Source organism: Notolepis coatsorum (genome assembly GCF_963971535.1).
Source record: "Notolepis coatsorum genome assembly, chromosome: 18".
Lineage (NCBI taxonomy): Eukaryota > Metazoa > Chordata > Actinopteri > Aulopiformes > Paralepididae > Notolepis > Notolepis coatsorum.
The window spans coordinates 74,444,978-74,472,461 of record NC_140182.1 but is presented as its reverse complement, the minus strand read 5'-3'; the positions used below and the strand labels follow the sequence as shown (position 1 = coordinate 74,472,461).

Here is a 27,484-nt window from a genome sequence, read left to right as displayed (position 1 = left end):
TCCGCGGATGCAATTAGCTTCGCGCAATCCATTCTTTGTGGATCCCGCCTTGAGTCTGTGATGGGACCTAAGTCTTGGGCAGCCGTAGCCGCCTGCCATGGGGGAGCATGGAGTGCAGGAGTGACCTGCTGACGTCAAAAGACCAGAGCTTCCTGAGAAGACCTTTTAAAGATGGCACTTGTGTTCTCCTTCCAGTCCAGCCTGTTATCCTGTTATGACTGCAACATGTTCCTGTTCGTGGACGACTCAGCCCTGCTGGTCTCTGACAAGAACAAGTTACAGGTTGAAAAAACCCTCAGCTCAGAACTCGGCAGAATCTGCACCTGGCTCGCTGATAACAAACTATCATTACACCTGGGTGAAACAGAGTCCATTCTCTTCGGTTCAAATAACAAACTCAGCAAGACCGACGGCTTCTCAGTTACAGTGGGTGACAATATTGTCACAAGGAAAGATGAAATTACATACCTGTGTTCCATCCTAGAGGCAAATCTTTCCTGTGACAAAATGGCATCCAATGTAATAAAAAAAGTCAACCAAAGAACTAGATTCTTGTACCGGATCTCCTCTGGTAAACAAGAATACCCTGAAGACTCTGGCAGGAGCACTCATTCAAGGGTACTACGACTATGCTTGCACCTCATGGTACCAAAGCACCTCAAAGGCGCTAAAAACAAAATTACAAACATCTCAAAACAAACTAGTCAGATTACTGCTTGACCTTACTCCTAGAACCCACCTCACCCCTGCACATTTTGACAACCTGGGCTGGCTTAGAGTAGACGACAGAGTACAGCAACTTGCAATGGGCCTGGTCTACAAGATACACTACACCACTAAGGTACCCATGTACATGTCAAAATACTTCCCAATGTCAGTGAATACCACGACCACAACACCAGAGGGAGCTCCACAAATCATGTTAAACCCAGATTCGGCTCAAACAAGGGACTAAACACATTTTGCAATTATGCCACATCAATGTGGAACACCCTACCCACAGCTGTAAAGGAATGTGAATCACTACCCACCTTCAAAACCACTCTCAAAGAGCACCTACGGGAGACTGCAATTCGAAACTGGCCCCTGTAAATGTCCAAACCCAACCCCCTCCAATGTACAGTTTCACCCCCACCTCACCCCGGGGGGGGACCCTGATGTAAACAGGATGAAAGTCTTTCTCTGGTCTGCATCCCCTTAACAATTGTGTGTATTGAGCTGTACTGTATTGTACCCATTCTGCAATCTGTTAATAACATTTTCAATCAATCAATCAATCCATATGTACAACAAGGTACTTGTAAGAGGAAACCACCTCAATAGCCTCCTCAGGACAGAGGTCAACTTTCTAAAATCAATGATGAGCTCATTGGTTAGATTAGATTAAAATGTATTGTCATTATACAGTACAGTACAACGAAAAGAAGTTTGGCATCCAACCAGAGTACAAATGTAACATGCAATAGTAATATACAATGTACAGGTGATAAAGCTGGGTATGAAATGTATACATTAGTATTACTGAGTAATAATGCTAATCAGATGTATTGTGACAGAGCTCCTCCCATGGATATGTGAAGGATGGGAGATACTGCCACGGAAGGAGTAGAGTCAATTAGGTTGCTGATAGAACACACCTGCGCATCATTAGTCCACCCACATCTCACGTGCACACACCCAGTCCCACACACTACATAACCACTAGGTTAGAGAGGAGTAAGTTGAGCGGAGGTGAGGTTGGAGTTGTTGTATTGAGAGAGAGACAAATTGTGTATTTGGAGTTGTGAAGGTGAGAGGAAGTAATAGGAGAGGTAAAGTCGAGTAGGTGTTCTTTGTGTACTGGACCCTGGACTGGCTGAGATACCCCCTTGTGTACTGACCCTGGACTGGACGACTACCCCAAATTGTGAACAATCCCTTTTTCTGTCGGCGAGCCTGTTTTGTGTTTTTGACCCTCAGACTGAATCACCCTCACCCTCAGACTGAATCACGACCATTCTTTTGCTTTTCCCCTTTGGATTCTGCCCTGAATTCAATAAATACTTGTATTGATTGATATTGCTCTTTTGTAGACATTCAAATTTGTTTGTATTTGAACCGTGGCGAGCCTGAACACTACCAGGTTCGTCACAGTATGTAGAGTTGTAGTATTACAGTCACAGTGATACATGTATACAGATATAGTATATACATAAATGTTGTGTTAAAAATTAAGTGGTTAATTTTTTTTTTTTTTTCGCAACCACATTTTTACAACGCCGTCTACCCCCTGTTGGTAACCTAGGTTTTCTTTGAGGATGTAGCCAATGAGTGCAGAATCATCCGAAAATGTTCGCAGGTGGCAGTCGGATTACAGTCGGAGGTATACAAACTGAATGAAAATGGGGACAGAACAGTGCCTTGGGGCACATCACAGAGTTGGTCTGCACACACCTTAAGGGCGCATGGCAGGACCTCAACTGGGCCAGTAGGGTTGGGTACTGCTCACATTTTAACCGATACCGGTATTAGTTCATGGAATTCGGTAATTTTTTCTGAACATTGTTATTTATTGTTGTAACACACCACACAAAATAAATCGCATGATCATGTATTGTTATATAAACATTATCTGGCCATCCTCAGGAAATATGATCAAACTCCTCTGACCTCGTGTCTGGTCTTTCCAAAGACCCAAGAGATGGGACAGTAATATATATATATTTGTGGAAAAGGCTCCCTCTTATCTAGTATATTACACTCTTGTACTAAACATGTAAAGGTACCGACATTTGATACAGATTGATCTAGCATGAATCGGTACTCCTTAGACCTCCTCAGCTGGGAGCAGACCTCAGGTCAGAGATAACAGCTGTGGTCAGAGACTAGAGAGGTACAGAGATAACAGCTGTGGTCAGAAACTAGAGAGGTACAGAGATAACAGCTGTGGTCAAAAACTAGAGAGGTACAGATATAACAGCTGTGGTCAGAGACTAGAGAGGTACAGAGATAACAGCTGTGGTCAGAGACTAGAGAGGTACAGAGATAACAGCTGTGGTCAGAGACTAGAGAGCTGTGTGATTAGCTGCCTGTAACCCAGCGCTGGTAGGACCATAACCTGTGAGATTAGCTGCCTGTATCCCAGCACTGGTAGGACCATAACCTGTGAGATTAGCTGCCTGTAACCCAGCACTGGTAGGACCATAACCTGTGAAATTAGCTGCCTGTAACCTGTGATTAGCTTCGTTCCACAGACCTCTAGTGTCACACATAGTTTGCCCTTCACTTCATCTTCATAAATCCACCTCCCCTGTCTGACAACACGCTTTAGTGCCCATTTAATTAGATCTGCTTAATTATCCTCCAATCTGTGACAGATGTTAATAGAGTGCAATGTATGATCGGATCAGATTGTTATAGATCTACTTAATTATCATACAATCTGTGACAGTGTTAATGGAGTGCAACGTATGGTGTCCCTGCTACAGTACCTTCCCGTGTCTAAGTAAGACGTCTATCATGTCAACTCCGTCCAGCTGCACCTGAGGCAGTTTGGCTCCTGCTAGCTTGGCCATGGTGGGCAGGATGTCCAGGGTGCTGGTCAGCTCATGAGTCACACCTGGGGGATGACGTAGTAGAGTATGAGTTCTGTGCCCATATACAGTCAGCTACATACATTGACACACTTTTTTCCCCACAATTGTGGCTCTGTACACCACCACAATGGACTTGAAATTAGTCAAGTCAAGTCAAGAGTTTTATTTGTCACGGCATACGAGTATACAATGAAATGCGGGTGGTCTTGCCCGCAACAATGTGCAATACAGTGGGTACAACATATAATAGAATCCAATACAAAAACATTGTGCAATAACAGGTAACAGGTAACATGGTGTGACATCTCGGTATCTGTACATCGTTATTTACAGAGCATATAGGACATGCTAGGTACGATCAGCTCCTAGGTAGCTTTGGTAGTGCAATACACTGTTACTGTTGCTAATACTAATTTAAAGTGGCCTTTCCTTTTGGCAATAAGTGTGGGTGTGTGCGGCATGAGTGTGTGCCCGCTCATGTTAAAGTGTTAAAGTGGCTGCTAGTGTGTGAGCGTGCACAGCGTGCGTGTCGTGTGTGTGCTCATGTGTGCTTATGTGTGGATAGTTCAGTGTTCTGTGGTACTCAATGTTCATTGTTCAGGACTCTTAAACAACTCTTAAACAATCAATCAAGATGTGCTTTAAGTGCAGACTTTCAGCTTCATTTGAGAGCATTTACATCGAAATCAGGTGAACGGTGTAGGAATTAAAAGTTTTAAGGGACCACAAGTAATTGGACAAACTAACAATCATAAATCAAATCGTCACTTTTAATACTTGGTTGCAAATCCTTTGCAGTCGACGACAGCCTGGAGACTGGTACCCATATAGTTACACATCACCAGATGCTGGGTCCCTGGTGATGCTCTGTACAGGCTTTTTTAGATGTTTTTTTTTGGCTAACTCCAATTCTGGACCCGACTAAGTATTCTGATAACATGTTATTGGATCAACAGCCAGGTCATCTGACCATCTTAAGATAAGATATTCCTTTATTGACCCCCTTGGGGGGATTTGGGCGTCATAGCAGCATGGGGGAGGGGAGGTATGGGCAGGGTAATAGTCGAAAGACATAAATCTAGGCAATAAAATTGTATCTGAATATACAAATATGATGGAATTTATTTTCATAATAAACAGTGTAAACAATATAATTAACGCTCCAGTCTTTCTGCGCATTTCAAGACCTAAGAGATTTTTATGACCTCCCCGGCGTATCCTTTCACTTCTACTTACAGCTAAGGGCAGCGCTCAAAGCACATGGGGTTCTGTTGAGTACCGGTCGTAAACCGAGGTCAGATTGATTATCCCATAACTTATTGGTCCGAATCCCAGCTTCAAGCAGCGTCCTGCGAAGTTTGGGACGTCTAGGACTCAATTGTGTCTATAAACTTCAGGGCTTAAACTCAGCCGACCTCGGCTCACACACAGACACCCCCCCGTCCCCTCCAGTCATACAGTTGATGGATTGGAGTTGCGGGGTGTATTTACTTTATTCTATTTTAATCTATTCGGTTGGCCGTAGAGTTTACTTTTATTTATTTTGCTTTAATCTACTAGGTTGGCCGTATTACCACTGTATGGCTTTACTTGATAATCCCAAAAATATAGTACACGTATTATCACTATATGGCATTACGTGATAAAACCAGGTTTATCAGAATCCACCTTTAGTCCTTAATGCATAATCATAGGTCTCCTTTTACTTTACTTGATAAAGCCTATAGTTATAGTTATATCCCCATTATAGCTAGGGATAAAGCCACTTACACATATTGTTTTACATCATTAATAAAAAATGCATGGGGTGAAGTTACAAATGCTCATTTCAATGCTTACCCGGCCGTCCGGTCGTCTGGTCAGAAGAAAGGATACAAATCATTTTTATAAAGAGGTAATTTTAATTAGAAAAAGCTAGTTACAAAAAGATACTGAAGTGGAAAGCACCCAATTCAGTTTAAAATAAGCACAGAACCAAACATCTCATCATGGACGGCTTTTGCCCCGTGTCGAGCACCATTCTTCTCATCTCTCCAAAAAGTCTCTAAGCATCTGCTTCCTCTCTCTCCAGCTCAGTGTAAAAATCTCCCTGTGCTCTCGCCAGTTGGCCCTTTTTATAAGGTCCGTCACGTCACGCCATCATCAGTACATAGCTCCAATCACTGTACAGTACGTGTCATATCCCTCCTTCAGTTATTTGTTACTTTGCAGTTACATATCAAATCAAGTAATTCATAAGAATACAATGCCCCTCTGACTAGAGCTCCCTCTTCTTGGCCTTGCATTCCAGCCGGTCACTTCCCTACTGCATGGGGCCTCTTTCGTTCTGAGACGAGGACGAGGCAGACTGCCGTAATATATCTTACATAGCCCACCACATACATATACAGATATATACAGGTACAATAGGTTACAGGTACAATACAGTACTCGGTGTACTATATTACATTAGTTTACATTACATTATAGTCATTATAGTCTGCTCTCCTCTCCTTCCTCTTCTGATTCAAGACTTCAACCAGCAACCCTTCCCGTCTGAAAGGGTTAACATTACACAGCTCTTTCTCCTCTGTCTCTGTCTCTCTCCTCTCCAGAGGCCCACATTCCGCTGGTTCACTCCCTTTTCACAGCTTTTCACAGACATTTTCTATGGAGACATTTAAAGGCTCAGTTCCATTTTTTTATAAGTAGAGCCATCATAGAGCTGTCTTTCCAGAGTTCAGTTTAAAGATTTATAATGGTCATATAGGAACGACCCAGGATGTCATTGTCAAAAAGTGTCACTTGTTCTGTGGCACTTCTCACCCACTCTGTCATTCTGGGCGGTCATTGTCCATCATCAACTGAATAATGAAGCATATAATTACATGTGAAAAATAGGTATATACGGCTATATTGGAACGACTCAGGATGTCATTGTCAAAAAGTGTCACTTGTTCTGTGGCACTTCTCACCCACTCTGTCATTCTGGGCGGTCATTTTCCATTGTCTTAATAGCGTCTGTACTGGGGGACGAGATGGCGATTGTGGGGTCACGTGGCTGTGACTCTCCACACCCCCTCTGCCATCTCGGTACCTTGTTACCCTGGTAGCCGGCGGGAAGACTTGCATCTGTTGTTCCCTGGCTGGACGGCTCGACAGGATAGGGGTCACGTTGTTGCTTGGTATCCGGCGGGAAGACTTGCATCTGTTGTTCCCGGCCGATGCACCCAGGCTGTTGTCGTCTCGGTCATCTTGGTCATCTTGGTCATCTTGGTCATCTTGGTCATCTTGGTCATCTTGGTCGTCTTGGGGTCGCCCCCTCTGACCTCTTGGATCTCTCCCATAGTTTGAGGTAGGTTGATTTGTCACTTCTCGGGCGACCCCCACGGGTCCCCGAGAATTGTAGCAGCAGTCCTCTATTGAAGTGTGGTTGCCCTGGTCGTGTGACCCTGTCCGTAGGCCTCGCAGGACATCACAGATACAGTCCACAGAGGACTCATTCCTTTTCTCTCTTTCAGGTCCATTCAGGGCTCTCGTCGCCCTGTAACCTGGGTCCAGGCCGATGTCTCTCTGTCCGGTCTGGGAGGTCTAGGAGGTCTGGGAGGTCTGGGAGGTCTAGGAGGTCTGGGAGGTCTGGGAGGTCTGGGAGGTCTAGATGAGGACCCTGAGGATGCTCTGGAGCTTGACCTATCCCGGTCTTCCTCCATTTCCGATTTCTGACCTGAGTCAGTATATTCCTTTTTGCCATTCGCTGCGTCGTCCGCTGACTCCGGGGGACCCCCCCCCCTGTCCAAGAATGCGGCACTGGTTCAGGTTTTGTCCCTTTACCAGCGCACCTTTACCAGCGCACATTGTTCACAGGCCTTTCGGACTGTTATCGCTCTTTGTTTGGCTTTATGTATGAGAATGTTGTTAGTTCTCAGGTATACCAACATCCTCCTGCTTCCGGCATGTCCAAGGTTATCATATACCTGTCCGATCATGTGAGTAGCCTCGTCCTGTTAGCAATGGCTAGTTAGCCTGCTATTCGCTCCTATTCGCAATGGCTATTTCAGCCTGCTCGCAATGGCTATTTCAGCCTGCTATTCGCAATGGCTATTTCAGCCTGCTATTCGCAATGGCTATTTCAGCCTGCTATTCGCAATGGCTATTTCAGCCTGCTATTCGCAATGGCTATTTCAGCCTGCTATTCGCAATGGCTATTTCAGCCTGCTATTCGCAATGGCTATTTCAGCCTGCTATTCACAAAGTAGAGTTTTTTCTACTTAAGTTCTGACTTTAAGTAAGCATTTAGTTACTTCAAGTTCAAGTGACTTTAGGGCTCCCTAGCCCTATTAGTCGCGAGTAAACGCCACTTCAAGTGGTTTCTTATGAACCCTCTCTTGTTCCTGATAGATTTTTTACCTCTTAGGCTGTCTGCTGCGCTTTGCAGACCTCTACGTCACTCATTGTTCCAGATCTCGAGCACTTAGGAGGAGTCTTGGTTGGAGAGGATTGCTTGCTGATAAAATCACACTTGAGTAAGGTTTTAACTCAAATCTGTAATAAATTTTACTCCAGAGGCCCCTGACCGCAGTTATTTCAGTTCATATTCTTTCGGCTTTTGATACCTATTCAATTAGCATAAAGCCCAACTCACGAATGTTCTAAGCCCCAGAACCTTCAATCCGTTTTGACAGACCTATAAACCAGTGACTCGGCCGCCCAAGCATCACAGCGTCCTGTATGCTGAAGCTTCCGAGTCCCCACAAATCTGATAGGCCCGTCGGATATAGAGACCCTGATGCTCGCTCTGTCCCCCCGCGTCAAGGTGCTAAGCTTGACGAGAGTTTGCAGAGTCTCAATTTTTATCCATAGGCGCTGGTGAGTGTACATCTCGCGCAGCTGATATGGTTGGTACAGGTGCTAACCTACCAGATGGTAGCTGTCAGGAAATCCCCTTTGCATGAAATAGATTACAAATTCTTTCGTCCTCTCTACTCTGGTTTAGAGAAAAGACGGACATCTTTACAGTATTTGTGTTGAGAAAGCATTTTGACTTGGTCATACAGCATGCATTCCGTCCGTAACTGGTCTCGGGACCATGCTGCGCATTTGGCTGCAAGACGGTTACCACCTGGTACACCGATGAATAGCTTTTCAAGCAGTAAGCCTGATCTTTGCCTAGGCGTTCCACGTATGACTGATTCTGCTGCAACAGTGAGAGACAAGCTCCCGTCTCGCACCTGTGGGATTCGTTTCTCCACCATATTTTCCCCTGGATCTTGACCGGGGATTCTTACTTCCATTTCCATCATTTGGGCCATTGAAGCCCCTTCGGGGACCTCCAGTCCTTTGAGGTGTCTCAAAATGCGAGCGGCCTCCGGGTCATCATAGAGAGGTGACCCATGGAAAATCTGAGCACACTTATGGATATAAGCAGCCTGGGTCTCCCCTCGAAGCATTTCTGGGGCCAGTTTTTTGAGCACTTGGGTTTTGCTTAACAATTCTTGTGCTTTGTTGCTTTCTCCATATTGGGTGCTGTCACGCAGACTCCTGCCTGTATGTGAACTCTTTCCTCTCGGTCGGTAAATGTCTCCGGGAGATTGGGCTAGTATGGAGTGAGGGCTCACTTCCGGTCGGTGTTCCTCTGTGCTGTGTCTCAGGGCTAGGGTTGGGCTTATGGACGGGGCCTCGTTCAACCAGTTTCTTTCTCTCTTGGCTATTTCAGCCATGGCCCTGTCTAGCTTGTACACCTGTTCACGTAGTATGTCATAGCCTGCATGTAAGTGTGCATGCTTGTATGGTTCTGTTACCCCAGGGTGAGACAACACTTTTTCTGCCACGGGTGACCGGGCTAAGGCCTGAGCCGTTCCCCATCTCACGGGATATGCTGGCATAATATCCCCTGTTTTCTTTCCTTCCAAGTCTCCTTCACTCTCTTCGGAGACGTCCTCCAATCCTGAGCTCCAGGTCAAGCCCGAGGGTGACTGAAAGGTGGTGCCTTTCAGAGTAGGCCCCTTGCCTATAGGTCTCAGTTTGACCGGTTTCGCTCTCTTGTTTCGAGGTCTAGGAGGTTCGCCCCTCGGGTACCGAACTCTCTCCCTAGATCTTGATCGAGATGAAGACTTGGAGGATGCTCTGGAGCTTGACCTATCCCGGTCTCCCTCCATTCCTGAGTCCTGATTTAGGTCAGTATACTCCTGTTCGCTACTTGCTGGGTCGTCCCCTGAGTCCGGGGGACGGCCTAGAAGTCTATGGATACTCCTGGCCTGAGATCGCGCAGGTTCCGCCTTTTCAGGTTCGAACGGTACTGTCGGTCTCCTGGGTGTGGATGATCTCCCTCTCTCCGCTGCTCGGGAGGAGTTCTGGGAGTTGGACCTTTCTTTCCTGGGTACGGGTCCCGATCCCTTAGGGTTCGGAGGGGGAGTGAGAGGTACCAATGCAGGCTCATCGTCCTCGTCTTCCTCACCCTCCCCGGCTCTATCCACGGCCAGGGTTATTGACTCATGGTCCCTAGGTTCCATCATGAGACGGATCTCCGTGTGCCCTGCACTCCTTAGGCTTGAGATCGCGCTGATTACAGCTTTCCCCAACCATATGCCTCTTTGGCCATATCCTCGAGACCTGCCCCACATCAGGTTTATGGCTAGTCGGTAGGGCATGTCCTTAGTACCGTGGCCAGCATAGATTTCCCTTTTCTGCAGTAGTTCCTTTATACGGGACACCAGTCTGTCCCAGTTTATGTGTGAGGACTCTATCTCCTTGTATTGGTCTTGACTTAGTGTCACATGGACAATTTTCTCCGCGTGAAACACCTCATAATCACACTCTGTGATTACTGCCTTGCCTGGTTTCAGGGGCTTTTTGGTCCTTTTTTCCATTACCTGTTTCCTCAGGTTTCGGTAGTAAGAGCCTCCTGCCGTTACCATGCTTGTTTCCCATCTACCATAGTTCGTCAATGACGGTCCAGTGAAGGTGAGGATTGACCATGGTGTATCAGAGTTATCGGTCCAGACTGGGTGGTTAGTGACTGTTATGTTTGGTGATTGTCTGTGAGACCTTGTAGATGTCACTCTCACCCCTGAGTGTTCACCACGGGGAGATATATAGGTTGCTCTCGCTTGCCTCACTTCCTCGTGACCACGTGGTCCTGGGCTTATGCACTGCAGGGAGTGATCTCGCTCCTGCAGCTCCTTCAGCTCCTCCTCAAACTCCTCCTTCTCCAGACGAGACTGCAGCAGCTCCTGTTTGGTGCTTCGCAGTTCGTCTCTGGTGGTGTGGAACTGCTCCATCCAGTGGGCACTCTCGTCCCTGCAGTCCTCTAGCTGCTGCTGCAGGGAGCGCACCGAGGTGTTCACACGCTGCCGCTCTGCCTCGATACCTGCCAGAGACTGGGACACCTGCTCCATGCTGCTCCTCAGCCTCTCCATGTCGGTGCTGTACTGCTCCCTGAGGGTCTCGGATCTCCCGGTCGTGCGTGGCCACCTCGTCCTTCAGCGCCCCCTTCAGGGCCGTGAGCTCCCGCTCCCGCTGCCTCAGCGTCTCCTGGAGCTGGAGGTTGTCATCCAGTTAGCATTCAGTTCACTCCTGGCTTGTTGGCGGATGGCGAGCTAGTTAGCTTCCGTCTGGCTAAAGCCAGCTCATGGGTGTTAGCACTGGCTTGTTAGCCGATGTAGTGCTAGTTAGCTTCCGTCTGGCTACGGCCAGCTCCTGGGTCTTCCGTCTAGCCAGCTCATGGGTCGCACCGTCTGGCTAGCTCATGGGTCTTCCGTCTGGCTAGAGCCAGCTCATGGGTGTTAGCACTGGCTTGTTAGCCGATGTAGTGCTAGTTAGCTTCCGTCTGGCTACGGCCAGCTCCTGGGTCTTCCTTCTGGCTAGAGCCAGCTCATGGGTGTTAGCACTGGCTTGTTAGCCGATGTAGTGCTAGTTAGCTTCCGTCTGGCTAGAGCCAGCTCATGGGTGTTAGCACTGGCTTGTTAGCCGATGGTGAGCTAGTTAGCTTCCGTCTGGCTTCGTGTCACGTAGCCTCGGGCTAGGTAGCCATCCAGTCTCCGCTCCTTACAAGGTGTCTCTGGGCTAGGGAGCCCTCGCCTTTCTGTGAACGGCCGTTTTGGCTCGCTTCACATCCACACTCCGCTCATACAAAGTGTCTCTGGGCTAGGGAGCCCTCGCCTTTCTGTGAACGGCCGTTTTGGCTCGCTTCACATCCACACTCCGCTCATACAAAGTGTCTCTGGGCTAGGGAGCCCTCGCCTTTCTGTGAACGGCCGTTTTGGCTCGCTTCACATCCACACTCCGCTCATACAAAGTGTCTCTGGGCTAGGGAGCCCTCGCCTTTCTGTGAACGGCCGTTTTGGCTCGCTTCACATCCACACTCCGCTCATACAAAGTGTCTCTGGGCTAGGGAGCCCTCGCCTTTCTGTGAACGGCCGTTTTGGCTCGCTTCACATCCACACTCCGCTCATACAAAGTGTCTCTGGGCTAGGGAGCCCTCGCCTTTCTGTGAACGGCCGTTTTGGCTCGCTTCACATCCACACTCCGCTCATACAAAGTGTCTCTGGGCTAGGGAGCCCTCGCCTTTCTGTGAACGGCCGTTTTGGCTCGCTTCACATCCACACTCCGCTCATACAAAGTGTCTCTGGGCTAGGGAGCCCTCGCCTTTCTGTGAACGGCCGTTTTGGCTCGCTTCACATCCACACTCCGCTCATACAAAGTGTCTCTGGGCTAGGGAGCCCTCGCCTTTCTGTGAACGGCCGTTTTGGCTCGCTTCACATCCACACTCCGCTCATACAAAGTGTCTCTGGGCTAGGGAGCCCTCGCCTTTCTGTGAACGGCCGTTTTGGCTCGCTTCACATCCACACTCCGCTCATACAAAGTGTCTCTCTAAACTGCCAGACATTTTAGAGAGAGGGTTTTCTTTACCCCTTTTTTTTTTTTTTATCCAATTTTGCGGGCTCAACCGCTCCACCAGCAATGCCCCCACTATGCAGATGCCTTTAATTTGCCACTGCTCTCCATCGAGGGCCCTACAGATCAATATCCTTTGACTGGTGTATTCTAAAACTCGGTTCTCTGTTTTTTTTTTTTTTTTTCAATATTTCTAGTTTATTTTATTTTGGCTGTTATCTTACCGATCTCAGCCCACCCAGGGACGCCATGTTGAATGCTACAGGTCGCCTCTATACATCTCAATCACCTACTCGAGATATAAACCTGCGGCCGCTCGATATCCCCCGGCGAGGTGCTAAACTCGCCAAGTTCTCGAGTCAATTTACTATTTCTGTCTAGATTACTTCAAGTCACTGGTCTTGTGATATCCAGTTGATATGAAATGTAATCATGAAGAGTTGTTAATCTCTTCTTGTTTGAAATAAACCGAATATTTTGTTTAGGAGAACTATTATATCATGTAATAAAAATATTATCATCATTATCATCATTTTACGAAAGGGCTTGTAATACTGCTCATTTGAAAGCTTGGTTGTATTACTACTTTTTTAATAAGTATTACCACTGTACTAACACGTAATCATTGTTTGCACTCCCTGGCCCCTCCTGTCCTCCTCCTCCTCCGTCAACGGAACCGACCGTCTTGAACCCTGCAGTGATTCAGACGGTCGAGGTCCCACATTCGACAGTCAGTCTGGACACAGAGACACCGGAACCCGCAAACAACACTCATCTACATGCTTAGTATTTCTTATCAGTACATAGCATATACATATATAAATATATATATTTTAGCTGAAAAGCATTAACCAGTCAATTGATTCAATCTGTATTTCAGGACATAGTCACCTCAGAGGAAATCAGGGCGCGGCTGGTATTTGCTGGCAGGGATCAGTCCAAGAACTCAATGGATTATAAAAAGTCATCTTTATTTCAATGAAGTTACAGAAAAAGACTAAATAAAAAATATCCATTACAGTTTAAAAGATTATATAAAAACAAAACATGTCATCTGCATCTTGTCTTCCAAGTCACACACTGGTAAAAACTTCAAAATCTCTCAAAGAAGTCTGTAGGCACCATTCTTCTTCTCTCTCCTTCTCCGTGTAAAAATCCCCCTGTGCTCTCGCCAGTTGGCCCTTTTTATAAGGTCCGTCACGTCACGCCATCATCAGTACATAGCTCCAATCACTGTACAGTACGTGTCATATCCCTCCTTCAGTTATTTGTTACTTTGCAGTTACATATCAAATCAAGTAATTCATAAGAATACAATGCCCCTCTGACTAGAGCTCCCTCTTCTTGGCCTTGCATTCCAGCCGGTCACTTCCCTACTGCATGGGGCCTCTTTCGTTCTGAGACGAGGACGAGGCAGACTGCCGTAATATATCTTACATAGCCCACCACATACATATACAGATATATACAGGTACAATAGGTTACAGGTACAATACAGTACTCGGTGTACTATATTACATTAGTTTACATTACATTATAGTCATTATAGTCTGCTCTCCTCTCCTTCCTCTTCTGATTCAAGACTTCAACCAGCAACCCTTCCCGTCTGAAAGGGTTAACATTACACAGCTCTTTCTCCTCTGTCTCTGTCTCTCTCCTCTCCAGAGGCCCACATTCCGCTGGTTCACTCCCTTTTCACAGCTTTTCACAGACATTTTCTATGGAGACATTTAAAGGCTCAGTTCCATTTTTTTATAAGTAGAGCCATCATAGAGCTGTCTTTCCAGAGTTCAGTTTAAAGATTTATAATGGTCATATAGGAACGACCCAGGATGTCATTGTCAAAAAGTGTCACTTGTTCTGTGGCACTTCTCACCCACTCTGTCATTCTGGGCGGTCATTGTCCATCATCAACTGAATAATGAAGCATATAATTACATGTGAAAAATAGGTATATACGGCTATATTGGAACGACTCAGGATGTCATTGTCAAAAAGTGTCACTTGTTCTGTGGCACTTCTCAGGTTCCATGGGCTCAAACACCCTTTTTTAAGCTCATCAGAGACAGAACAACCTCAAGGGGTTTTGTTTCAGATTTCAAATCCACATACAAAAACAATCATTAGATACAGTTTGGCGAGAGGACATCCCAGAATTGGACCCCGAGTTTGACTGGGATGATATATGGACTAATGTCACATTGGCTTCACGTAACCCTAATCAGCAAATACATTTAAATTATATTCATAGGACGTATCTCACAGCTAGGAAACTATGCGCTATGGGGTTGGTGGCTGACTCTCGGTGCACTTTGTGCATGTTTTGGAAATACCCACCGGTGGCTCGCTTTTGGAAATCTATAACAACTAAACGTTCAGAAATATGTAACCTAACAATTCCACTTGCAGCAGCAACACTACTCCTAAATGATATATCACTACTACCGGCCTCCATAAACAAAAAAAGAATCATTCTAGCGGGAGTTACAGCAGCCAAACAATTGATAGCCATGAGGTGGAAACAACCTGAAAAACGTACAACGATCAATTGGTCTTTGACACTTTTGGATGTAATTTACATGGAGATCTCTACTGCTCGGGTGATTGGAGTTGGGCAATCCAACATTGAACTATGGGCCTCAGCGGCCGAGAAAGTAAAGGCCATGATCTAGCAGCGAAGCGGGGTCGGGTGTTGGTCCTGAGGGGTCCTGGGGTGAGAGTGGGGGAAGAAATGTCTTTTGTAATGTCTGTGGCAACTTAATTTTATTTTATATTACGTTTTATTATTTCTATTTATTGTCATTGTTATTATTATTACTACTGTTTTTGTCATGTGAAGTCCTGTCTATTATTGTTGTTTATTATTATTATTATTATTACTGTATTGTGTTTTGTCTTGTCATGTGGAAGGAAAAAGGAAAAAATAAAAACAATAAAAAGATTTGATAAAAGAAAATATATATAATTAACACTTTGGGTGCCGGGAAACGCTTTACAGCGTCATTCCCGGCCATGCTCAAGTTGCCGAAGACGCTTTACAGCGTCTTTGATCCGTTTACATCTTTTTTCGATTTTCCCCGTCTGAACTTCACCGCAGAGCTTTTGGCAGAAAGTTTGAACAGGAAACTGCATTTCCTCTCAAATTACACTAGGTGGCAGTGTCCCCCTATTTTCTAACACTATCACATGAGGGTGAATATTGTACCCCACAATGAATCTGGCATTTGATTGGCCAGCATACCTGGCCAATGTGACCACAGGTATAAAAAGTTTGCGCGATCCCAGAATCGACGAGGTTTTGGAGGGAGAGAGAGAGAGAGAGATAGATAGAGCGATAGAGAGAGAGAGATTGAGAGAGATATTTGAATTGAGATCAGCCTATAGTCTATATTTATAGTGTTATACAGTATAGTGGTAGTATCAGAATAATTGTAAGGTTTCAGCTGTGCTTTAGAAAGTACTTAGTCGTGCTAAGTAGTAGTACTATTGTGAGGGATTAGTGTGTAGTCTAGGTAGTATATTTCAGTAGTAGTAATAGTAGTTTGATCAGTTAGTAGTTCCATTTAGATTATTAGTTCAGTATGAGGAGACGTAGTGTAGGTAAGCGAGGCGACAAACCGACAGCGGATCGGTTTGTTCAAACGAAGCTGGCATTTGGACCCGCGGTTGCAGCAGCGGCACCAACGACCGGACCTTTGGTAGCTCCAGCAGCGGCACCAACGACCGGACCTTTGGTAGCTCCAGCAGCAGCACCAACGACTTTGGTAGCTCCGATCGGAGAGAGCCGTGAGACCGTTGCTGGGCCCAGCAACGCGTCTCGCCCCGGGACCGGGAGCGGCTCTCCCCGACGCAGTTCGAGGAAGAGGAAGGCTGCCGCTGTGGTCATAGCTTCTTCATCCGAGTCAGCGGACAGCGATTCGACCACCCATGAATCTGATGGGAGCGCCGATTGGGAACCACCAGGTAATTACACGGTCTTATATATATGTGATTGTGTGTGTGTGTGAAACGTGTATTTGATGATTTACCTAACGCTAATTGATTCATTGTATACTGTGAATATGTAACGTTAGTTCGCCAAACCAACGCCGATATGCATTTATTATATGTGATTGTGTGTGTGTGTGAAACGTGTATTTGATGATTTACCTAACGCTAATTGATTCATTGTATACTGTGAATATGTAACGTTAGTTCGCCAAACCAACGCCGATATGCATTTATTATATTATAGCTCCGGAGTCATCTGACGATGATCTCGATTTGGGTCGGAGGTGTTATGGGTCTGATTCATCGCACAAGTCAGACGTGGGACGCGGTGGTGGTCGAGGGGGCAATGGTACGTCATGTTTACTAATGCAATGTGAATATTGTTTTACGTGCATGTTCAAATCGATAGTTGATGACCATGTGCTACACGTTAGGTTGCATGGCCTTGTGTGTGTGTGTGTGTGTGTGTGTAGGTGCACGCCCTTTGATGTGTGTAGCTATCAATGTAAGTGATATAGTTGCATGCTGTGCAGGACACCATGTGCTAAGTTGGGGTGCACAGCCTTTGTTGTGTGTGTGTGTGTGTGTGTGTGTAGGTGCACGCCCTTTGATGTGTGTAGCCATTAGGGCTGGGCGATATGACGATATTATATAAATATCGGGTACAGTTCATTAACGATACACTTTTTAAACGTATCGTGGATATCGTGATGTTTTGCCCAAGAGGCTTGTGTCGCGTCAATCTGGTCCACACGTTGACACTTTTGAACAGCGCCGCCCCACACACACTACTGCATCAAAAGTTACTACTTATGATTAACAAAGGCATTCGTTTTGTGGCATTAACGTTATATAGTTACACTTTCAATAACATCAGCGTATTTACATAGCAACGACAGAGGTCGACCTAGATATAGCAAGCGTTAGTCGTTCATATCTCAGCCCGTGCTGACTCAGTTGTGCCCATTCTGCGGTCTGTTAATAAAGTTTTCAATCAGACAGATGTATGGAAAGGCTTTTATTATAACATCCGTTGCAGTAAAATCATTATGCCTCCAGTCGTTTAGTCCTTCTGCGGAGCTAAAAGCTAAACGTCGGCCGCGGCGAGCTACCGCTGCCATTGTTATTGTCATGGAGCTCTCCAATGGCGGAAGTAAAAAATTAATACGCGCTTGCCGATTGGTGCTAAGAACAGCAGGGCGGGTGCAAGCGATGTGACGTAGTTGGCAGACGCGACTGTCAATCAAAATGATTCTGTTTGCCGACTGAATGAATGAGAACGTTATTAACAGATTGCAGCATGGGTACAATACAGTACAGCTCAATACAACAACAGTCAACAGTGGACTGGAGGATGCAGACCAGGGCCCCGTTCCCCGTACCTGGTTCAACTAAGTCGATCAAGATGTCATTATCCAGATTCAGTTAACCCGATGTTTGAAGCCGGGATTTTCCTGTTCCTCGAAGGTGGATTCAGTCTCGTTAACTCAAGCCAGACTTGATACTCAGGATCAGTGCGCGCGCCCGCCTCAGCCGAGAAGGCAGCAAGTGTCGAGAGCAGAGATCCTGATTCTCTAGCGGCATTGATTGATTAATTGATTTAAAACTTTATTAACATATTGCAGTACGGCTCAATCGCCTCGCCGACAAGTTAAATGCGTTATCTATAGGCTAATTTTAAGTCCCTCATTACCTCAATCAATCAGATTATATTTCTTTAAACTTGCCTGCTGGATTGAATAATCAAATGAGATCTTGCTAGCGAAAATAATTAGTTAAACTGTTATACAAAATAACGATACGGCTCTCTTCCCATTGATTGATGTAATGTCGATCTTTTACTTATCTCCACTGTGGTGTAACGGGTTCTTCTTTTGACTTTCACGCAGACGACCGGGGTTCGAATCCTAGTCTCTCCTTCTTTTTGCGATGTAAGAATAATTCAATTTGGTGCACGTTGAGAGCTATATAAAGAATGACATCCTCAATGCATGTAGATTTATAATATTTTAACTTGAAACTAGGCTACTTTGGCGTATAATCATTAATATTATATTCCAAAAAATTATATTGGAAACACGGGGTTTCGAACCCCGGTCGCTGGGTTGGCAGGATTGAGCACTACCGCTGCGCCACTGTGCCAGATGGGATAAATTCATTGTTTATACATTAATGAACGAGACAAGATCCACAATCCACGCATAGACACTTCAATTTTATGCTTGAATGAAACACAATCCAGGCGCTCCATTAAACATCCACAGCGGAGAATATGAAAGGAATCAGAGCCAAACGAGCGATAGGTTTCAATCATTAAAAATATCCCCGCGGGATTCACATTTGCAATGCTGCGCGTTGTTAGAATAACCATATAATGTGTACATCGCACCGAGCGAGCGCCACGGTGTATATAACGTGCATTATTTAGGACAAAGTGAATTTAGTATCAGCATTTTGGGTCTATTTTACATTTCAAAAGACCCCTCTGGAAGAATGGAGCACAAAAACGTAATTCAGAATGGTATAACGCAGATCCTAGGCTGTGGGAATAATTTCAGGAAACGAGCTGTCACTTTCTTTGCGGGGGCGTGGCTGTGCTTGATCCGGCTAACTTGAACTTAAACTCTGCTTTCGACCAGGCTCAAACTTTTGGATCTGTTGTCATGGTGATTTGCACAATCCAGGTACGGGGAATCGGAAAGTCCGGCTTAAGTCAGACTTACCCGAAAGTTATCCGGCTAACTCAGTTATCCAGGTACGGGGAACGGGGCCCAGGTACGGGGAACGGGGCCCAGAGAGACTTTCGTCTTGTTTACATCAGGGTCCCCCATTTTCAATTCATCATATTTCATATCTAAATCATATAATATCTCATTGCTAAATATATGCAATATATATAATCTAATAATCCAATAATCTAAATCTAATATATAATATAAAAATGCTAAATGCATGGGTATTTTATTTGGTCTTTAATGTTAGCTTGCAAACTCAAATACTGTCTTGGTAAGCCTCATAATGAATTGTTTGGGGAAAAAAAGAAAAACATCGTGATGCGTATCGTGTATCGCCGAAAGGTCAGAAAATATCGTGATATCATATTTAGGCCATATCGCCCAGCCCTAGTAGCCATCAATGTAAGTGATATAGTTGCATGCTGTGCAGGACACCATGTGCTAAGTTGGGGTGCACATCCTTTGTTGTGTGTGTGTGTGTGTGTGTGTAGGTGCACGCCCTTTGATGTGTGTAGCTATCAATGTAAGTGATATAGTTGCATGCTGTGCAGGACACCATGTGCTAAGTTGGGGTGCACAGCCTTTGTTGTGTGTGTGTGTGTGTAGGTGCACGCCCTTTGATGTGTGTAGCTATCAATGTAAGTGATATAGTTGCATGCTGTGCATGCCACCATGTGCTAAGTTGGGGTGCATGGCCTGTAGTGAGATGGAGTAGGGCCTCTTTTTTTTTTACAAGGGCTTGTGTGTGTGTGTGTGTGTGTGTGTGGTGTGTGATATGCAGGCCTCGCCATAGTTCAAAGGTGTTTGAGAGGGTTCATGCCTTTGATGTGGTGTGTGTGTGTGTGTGTGTTGTAATCAATGCTATTTAATTTAGCATAGTCCCAATATCATTGATTACAGCACACACACACACACACACACACCACATCAAAGGCATGAACCCTCTCAAACACATTTGAACTATGGCGAGGCCTGCATATCACACATCACACACAAGCCCTTGTAAAGAAAAAAAAGAGGCCCTACTCCATGCTTTGATGTACAATGGCCGCTGATTTATTTTGTGTTCATTACAGGATCTGACACAGAGTCCGGGGCTGATACACCAACATGCTTGGGTATGTACTAACTAAATTTATGTATGTAAATGTATTACTATTGTGTTTTATGAGACTTACTTACTGAATGAATTTAATCCAATTCAGATTCTGGCGCAGACCCCGCAGAGAGTGACGCAGAGACTGGCAACGACATAGGATCACATTCTACTCCTGCAGGTAATTGTACATAAAATATAACACATAATGCTATATATATATATATATATATATATATATATATATATATATATATATATATATATATATATATATATATATATATATATATATATCATGTAAATACAATGACAATACGTTGCCCTAGTGTAATGTATTACATCATGTGATTCTAGAACTGGATGCTAGTCTGGACATGCCGGAACCCGTTGCAGGGCGGAAACGCACATCTAAGAGCGGTAAGTTGGCCTCACTCTGCACACCACTTCCAGCTCTGACCTCTGACCCCCACACCACGTCCAGCTCTGACATCTGAACCCCACACACACACACTCACTCATTCACTCACACAGTTTGTAACTACGTGGCATATGAATGTTTGTCTACAGTAGGGGTGTTATAGTATATTTGTATAATTGACAGGTCGTGGCGTGCGACGCGGAGGAGCGAAGAGCAGGGCTGCGATCCGTCAGGAAGAGGAGAATGCCTGGTCTCGTGAGGGCTGGGTGCCTCACAGGATCCCCTTCACAGCCCAACCGGGGTTGCTCCAGGACGCCGCGGCACTCAAATCGTACCGGCCTGCAAAATGGATGGATCTGTTCCTGACGGATGCTTTTCTGAATTCCATTGTTGCCCAGACCAACCTCTACGCTGATCAGTCCATTGCCCGGCTGGACCCCACGCTAACCAGTAGCAGGGCACTGCTTTGGAAGCCCCTCACATTGAAGGAGCTGAAGAAGTTCCTTGGACTCAATTTCCTTAGCAGTGTCCTGCGGAAGCCTCGCGTGGACCACTGACGACATGATGTACACACCATATTACTTGCAGACCATGCCACGCAACCGGTTTCAATTGATCTGGCGATTCCTCCACTTTGCGGACAATACATCCCTGGAAGTTAGAGACAAATTGTGTAAAGTACGCCCTGTAGTCGACCATGTAAACGCGAGGTGCAAGGACCTGTACCAGCCTGAACGTGAGCTCGCCATTGACGAGGGGGTGATGGCATGGCGAGGCCGCCTGACCTTCCGGGTCTACAACCCCAACAAGCCCACCCACTATGGCATCAAGTCGTACTTCCTGTGCGAATCACGCACAGGATATTGCTTTGCATTTAAGCCATATTGTCGGGAAGGCTCGCTCCTGGGGGACACGGTCGTCGGTCTGCTTGGACGTCTGTCTGGGGCCGGATATACGTTGTACATGGACAATTTCTACAACTCGGTACATATGTCCGCCAGGCTCCGACAGTTGAGGACCGACGTCTGTGGTACCCTCAGGAAGCACCGGGGGGAGCCAGCCATCATCAAGAACGTGACCAAACGTGACATCGGTGTGGGGGAGCGCATTGCGGTCAACAACAAGGAGGTCCTGATCGTGGCATGGCGCGATAAGAGGATTGTGAAGACCATCAGCAGCTACCACGAGGACACCATGGAAATGGCGATGGTGTGGAAGAAGCAGAAGAAGGGCAAAGCGCTGAGGGTGGAGATGCTCAAGCCGTCATCAATCATGTCGTACAATAAATTCATGAACGGCGTCGATCAGCTGGATCAGAACATCTCGTACTATCCGGTTACAACGTAAGACTGGAAAGTGGAACAAAAAGTTTGTGATGTATCTGATCCAAATATGTATGTTCAACGCTTTTGTCTTGTACAAAAAAAAGCACCCACAAGGGCATTACTACAACCTCTTCCGGTTCACCAGGGCTGTGGCGCGGACCTACACAGATGGTCTGGAGAAGAAGATTCCTGGGGTGACAGCGGAGATGGAGGCGGAGGCAGGGGAGGAGGCAGGGAAGGAGGCATGGGGTGGGGATGAGGAGGAGGCAGGGGCTGAGCAGGTGGGGCGTGACGACCCTAGGGCCCCACTGGGGGACCCGCAGAGCAGATTAGTGGGTGGCTTTGTGAAGCATGTAATGGTTGCATACAAAGCCACCCCCAAGCGAAAGCTACCGTGTAGGAAATGTCGGGTCTGCAGTAGGCGTGGCATCAGGAGTGAGACCAGATATTTTTGCACATCGTGCAAAGTCCCCCTGCATCGTGACAAATGCTTCGCTCTGTACCACACAAAGAGGGATTTCTCTAAATAGTTTCTTTATTAGTTGTCATACAGAAGTACAGACTACTTCTAAATAATCCGGCACACAGAAGTACAGATTACTTCTAAATAATCCATCATTGTGTGATACAGACAGAACCATGTGTACCGGTACATAGTATAGCTAGCTGAGAGTAGTATAGTATAGTGTAGTATAGTATAGTATAGTATAGTATAGTATAGTATAGTATAGTATAGTATAGTATAGTATAGTGTATGGGTAGTTGCACTGTTTTCTGTACAAGACAAATGCGTTGAACACATGTATTTGGGCCACGGTTGTCGATATTGCATAGGCATGTTTGGACCACTTGCAGATGAGACGTTATGTTAGCGATCTAGCTGTATCGACTCCATTCATAATTTGCATTGTGTGTGTATATAGTTTATTTTTTTATTTATCTTTTTCCCCCCTCATTTTTACCGTTTGCACAGAACCAATGGTTGCTGACAGTCACCCAGTTTATAAAAGTATATACTGTAGGTAACATACCACAATTTTCTAATGCAGTCCATTTGCCTCTTATTTATATACTTTGGAAGCATGTATTGGATATTTTTTGGTCCACAGATCATCTGGCGCTTCATCCATTTATCAATGGACAATGCAGCCATCGATGCGAGAGACCAAGTAAGATACGCCCTGTAGTTCATGTGACGTGCCTGTACTGTGAATGTTACCAGCAAACTTCTAAATGCACTGAAACAATGGTTGGTTATCCTCCAGTGTTCACTTTTTATAAGGTATTGTCTTGGTAAATTACCATAATCCTATACTGTGAATGTTACCAGCAAACTTCTAAATGCACTGAAACAATGGTTGGTTATCCTCCAGTGTTCACTTTTTATAAGGTATTGTCTTGGTAAATTACCATAATCCTATACTGTGAATGTTACCAGCAAACTCCTAAATGCACTGAAACAATGGTTGGTTATCATCAGCCAGTGTTCACTTTTTATAAGGTATTGTCTTGGTAAATTACCATAATCCTATACTGTGAATGTTACCAGCAAACTCCTAAATGCACTGAAACAATGGTTGGTTATCATCAGCCAGTGTTCACTTTTTATAAGGTATTGTCTTGGTAAATTACCATAATCCTATACTGTGAATGTTACCAGCAAACTTCTAAATGCACTGAAACAATGGTTGATTATCCTCCAGTGTTCACTTTTTATAAGGTATTGTCTTGGTAAATTACCATAATCCTATACTGTGAATGTTACCAGCAAACTCCTAAATGCACTGAAACAATGGTTGGTTATCATCAGCCAGTGTTCACTTTTTATAAGGTATTGTCTTGGTAAATTACCATAATTTTATACTGTGAATGTTACCAGCATATGTGTCTAATGCACAGCAACAATGGTTGGTACTGATGACTTGTCACCCAGTTTATTGAACATATTTTGCAATAAAATTTTTCATTTCATCAAAGTTTCAAGTTTTCTGCATTGTAAAGTATTCTGTATTTTATAATAATGTTTTCTGGACCTACACCAGTAGTTATAACTTACTTGTTCATTAGCGCCAGGCATGGTGGTTGATAAGGTAGTAGTATTTCCAGGTGAAACTAATTGATATATTATCAATACAAGATATTATTACTTTATGAATGTGTTTATCATGTATGGACGAATAAATTGGAAAACAGGTAGGTACAGAGCAACAGTGTCTACAACACAGGAGCAGATTATGCACAGTACATGAATGAGAAACAGTCGAAATGTTTTTTTTTAGTTTATTGCATGCACATGATCTATAATACCTGATCGGTACAATATCTACTAACCTGATCGATATAATAGTATTACTGCATTTCAAGTTTGTCAGTCAGTCAGACTGTCAGTCAGTCGGACTGTCAATCAATCAATCAATCAAACAACCAACAAAACAATCAATCAATCAAACAACCAATAAAACAATCAAACAATCAAACAACCAACAAAACAATCAATCAATCAAACAAAACAATCAATCAATCAAACAACCAACAAAACAATAAAACAATCTATCATCAAACCAATAAAACAATCTATCAAACAATCTATCAATCAAACAACCAATAAAACAATCAAACAATCAATCAATCAAACAACCAACAAAACAATCAATCAAACAAAACAATCAATCAAACAACCAACAAAACAATAAAACAATCTATCAATTAGGGCTGGGCGATATAACGATAACGATAAATATCGCAATATATTTTAATAATCGATATCGAATATCGAAATTAAAAAAAAATCGAAAAATCGTTTTTTTTTTTTTTTTTATACCTGCAACAGGGCAGTTTTAAAACCAGAGACAGTGGACAGACTTGTCTTTCTTGCCTGCAACTTAAAGTAATGGCTTTGCTTGTCCAAATGACAATACTGACCAAATTCAGATTTCTTTTTCTCTTGTCCATTTATTTTGTTTGCTTTCTAATTTAAAATACATTTTGAAACCGTCTGTACACAGTAGGCTATGTGTGCTAGCAGAACTAGACTCCAGTCACGAGTCACAGTGCACATGTGCGGTGGTTTGTCCACCAAAAAAGCGCCAAAAGATCGAAAATAAACTAGCAGAGCCAGAACTGTTCAACTCCTCTGGAGCCACAGCCAGCAGAGAAGCTGGTTTACTTTAGCTTTTAAACCAGCTGCAGCCTGAGAACTGGAGTGTGAGGGGATGTAACACTAAAGATGGCGGCAATGACAAAGAATTGCTGCAAAATAAACATACATCTGTTGTAAAAAAAAAATATATAATTATACTTATAACAATTCGATAATTATCGATATCGAGAAATAAAATAAAATTATCATATCGTTATCGCGATATGATTTTTTTCCATATCGCCCAGCCCTACTATCAATCAAACCAATAAAACAATCTATCAAACAATCAATCAATCAAACAACCAATAAAACAATCAAACAACCAACAAAACAATCAATCAATCAAACAAAACAATCAATCAATCAATCAAACAACCAACAAAACAATCTATCAATCAAACCAATAAAACAATCTATCAAACAATCAATCAATCAAACAACCAATCAAACAATCAATCAAACAACCAACAAAACAATAAAACAATCTATCAATCAAACCAATAAAACAATCTATCAAACAATCTATCAATCAAACAACCAATAAAACAATCAATCAATCAAACAACCAACAAAACAATCAATCAAACAAAACAATCAATCAATCAAACAACCAACAAAACAATAAAACAATCTATCAATCAAACCAATAAAACAATCTATCAAACAATCTATCAATCAAACCATCCATCCATCCCAGTCTAAATTGCTTTATAACACGTTCAGTACCTATTATCACCCCGGCGTCGCCGGCGGCGCACCTTTCATAAAAGAGCCCATAACTCCTGTTCTAAAGAATATACCTGGATTTGTACCCTTTGTTGGTGTTTTTTAACTTTGTGAACGAACGAAGACATGCAGAAACAAACGTTTTTTTTCATTGTGTACATCAACTTGTCGTCGTCAAATGAGCCAAACCATTTCCCCATAGTTATAATATAAAATATAGAAATAGCTCCGCTAAGATCATGAGATATGCTAAAATCGCCCAGGAATCCTGGCAATCCACAGTCATTTTCCGGATTTCTGGCCGGCACCCAAAGTGTTAACTCAATCCCCGCCAACAACGCTTATATACGTGTTTGGCCGACAACCGTTGAACGCCAACCATTTTATTCATTATTCATCTGGGGACCTCTGTGTTACCATAGGGAATGAGTCTAAGATCAGCAAAGTGCAATACCGGCCGCATCCAGCTAGATGGCGGTATCAAGCACCCTTTGCAACCTTGTATCTTGGCCTGTGCAACGGTAAAATGTCACGGGCTCACTTTTCTTTGTTGGGGCGAATGGAGCGGTTCTCCCGGTTCCATTGAAGCGCGTCAAATATCCCTGATCCATATGTTGTGGTGGGTTATGCCGTGGACCAAATGGACATCGGATGTACCAGATGGTGATCGAAAAATGTGAATATAATTTTTGGAATACTCCCGATCACAGGTAAGGACTATCTGACGTACATTTTTGCTTGATCATGCAATGCTTTTATACCGATCGGGCTGATAAGCGTTTTTAGTGTTCAATACGAATGCCGTTACTGGCAATCAAATAATCAGAAACGACCCCCACCCCCTTTCATGCATTCATGATGGAACATAATAACTATGATATAGATTTGATTTGGGAATAATAGCATGTACAGGCAAGAAACGGCAACGTTTATAGTAGAATTGACGTATAAGCCCATTACTCAGCCTTTCGGGAATTACCCCAGACCACGCTATAACCATACTTATATTCACCACGGTATAACACAGGAACTTATGGATGGAAAATTTCATTATTTCTTTCACATATTGAACGATAGATAGGTGATGTCAAATGGGCCATAGTATTGTATCCATAGCTATAATATAGAATATAGTTATAGCTCTACAAACAAGGTGATGCAATCCTATCTTTTAAAGCATGGCAGTGCTAGAACGGGGCCCCATCTAATTCCCGGCGGTCAATGAGTAAAGGAAAAAATTAAAACAATAAAAAGATTACCGTAGATAAAAAAATATATATATATATAATTAACGCTGAATATAAAAATATGAGAAAGTAAATAGTGTAATCAGAGGGTGCAGATGAGGGTCATTATGCCCTAATCCCCTGCATAAAGACCTCACAGGCAAACTGGCTTCAAGCTGCACTCATATTCCTACTTCATGCACACTGGCATGTAATATGTTAGACATTAAAGATTTCTAATGTAATAGAATCTAATATGTTAATGTCCTCAACTGATGATATTCAAACGGCGGCCATTTTGCTCGTATGTCATGCTCAGGTTGGGATTCCTTTCCACCCTGATATGGCCAATGAGGTAATTTCTTGTGCAGCATAAT

General features: G+C 44.1%; 1 protein-coding gene across 1 annotated transcript in view; it reads right to left on the bottom strand.

Moving 5' to 3' along the window:
- The window catches only part of arsa (arylsulfatase A), a 133,307-nt gene that overhangs the window by 46,899 nt on the left and 58,924 nt on the right, over positions 1-27,484 (bottom strand). Inside the window, exon 6 of the mRNA XM_084334891.1 lies at positions 3,471-3,598. Within this exon, the coding sequence (XP_084191017.1) occupies positions 3,471-3,598 (128 nt within the window). The remainder of the gene's footprint in view (positions 1-3,470; positions 3,599-27,484) is intronic.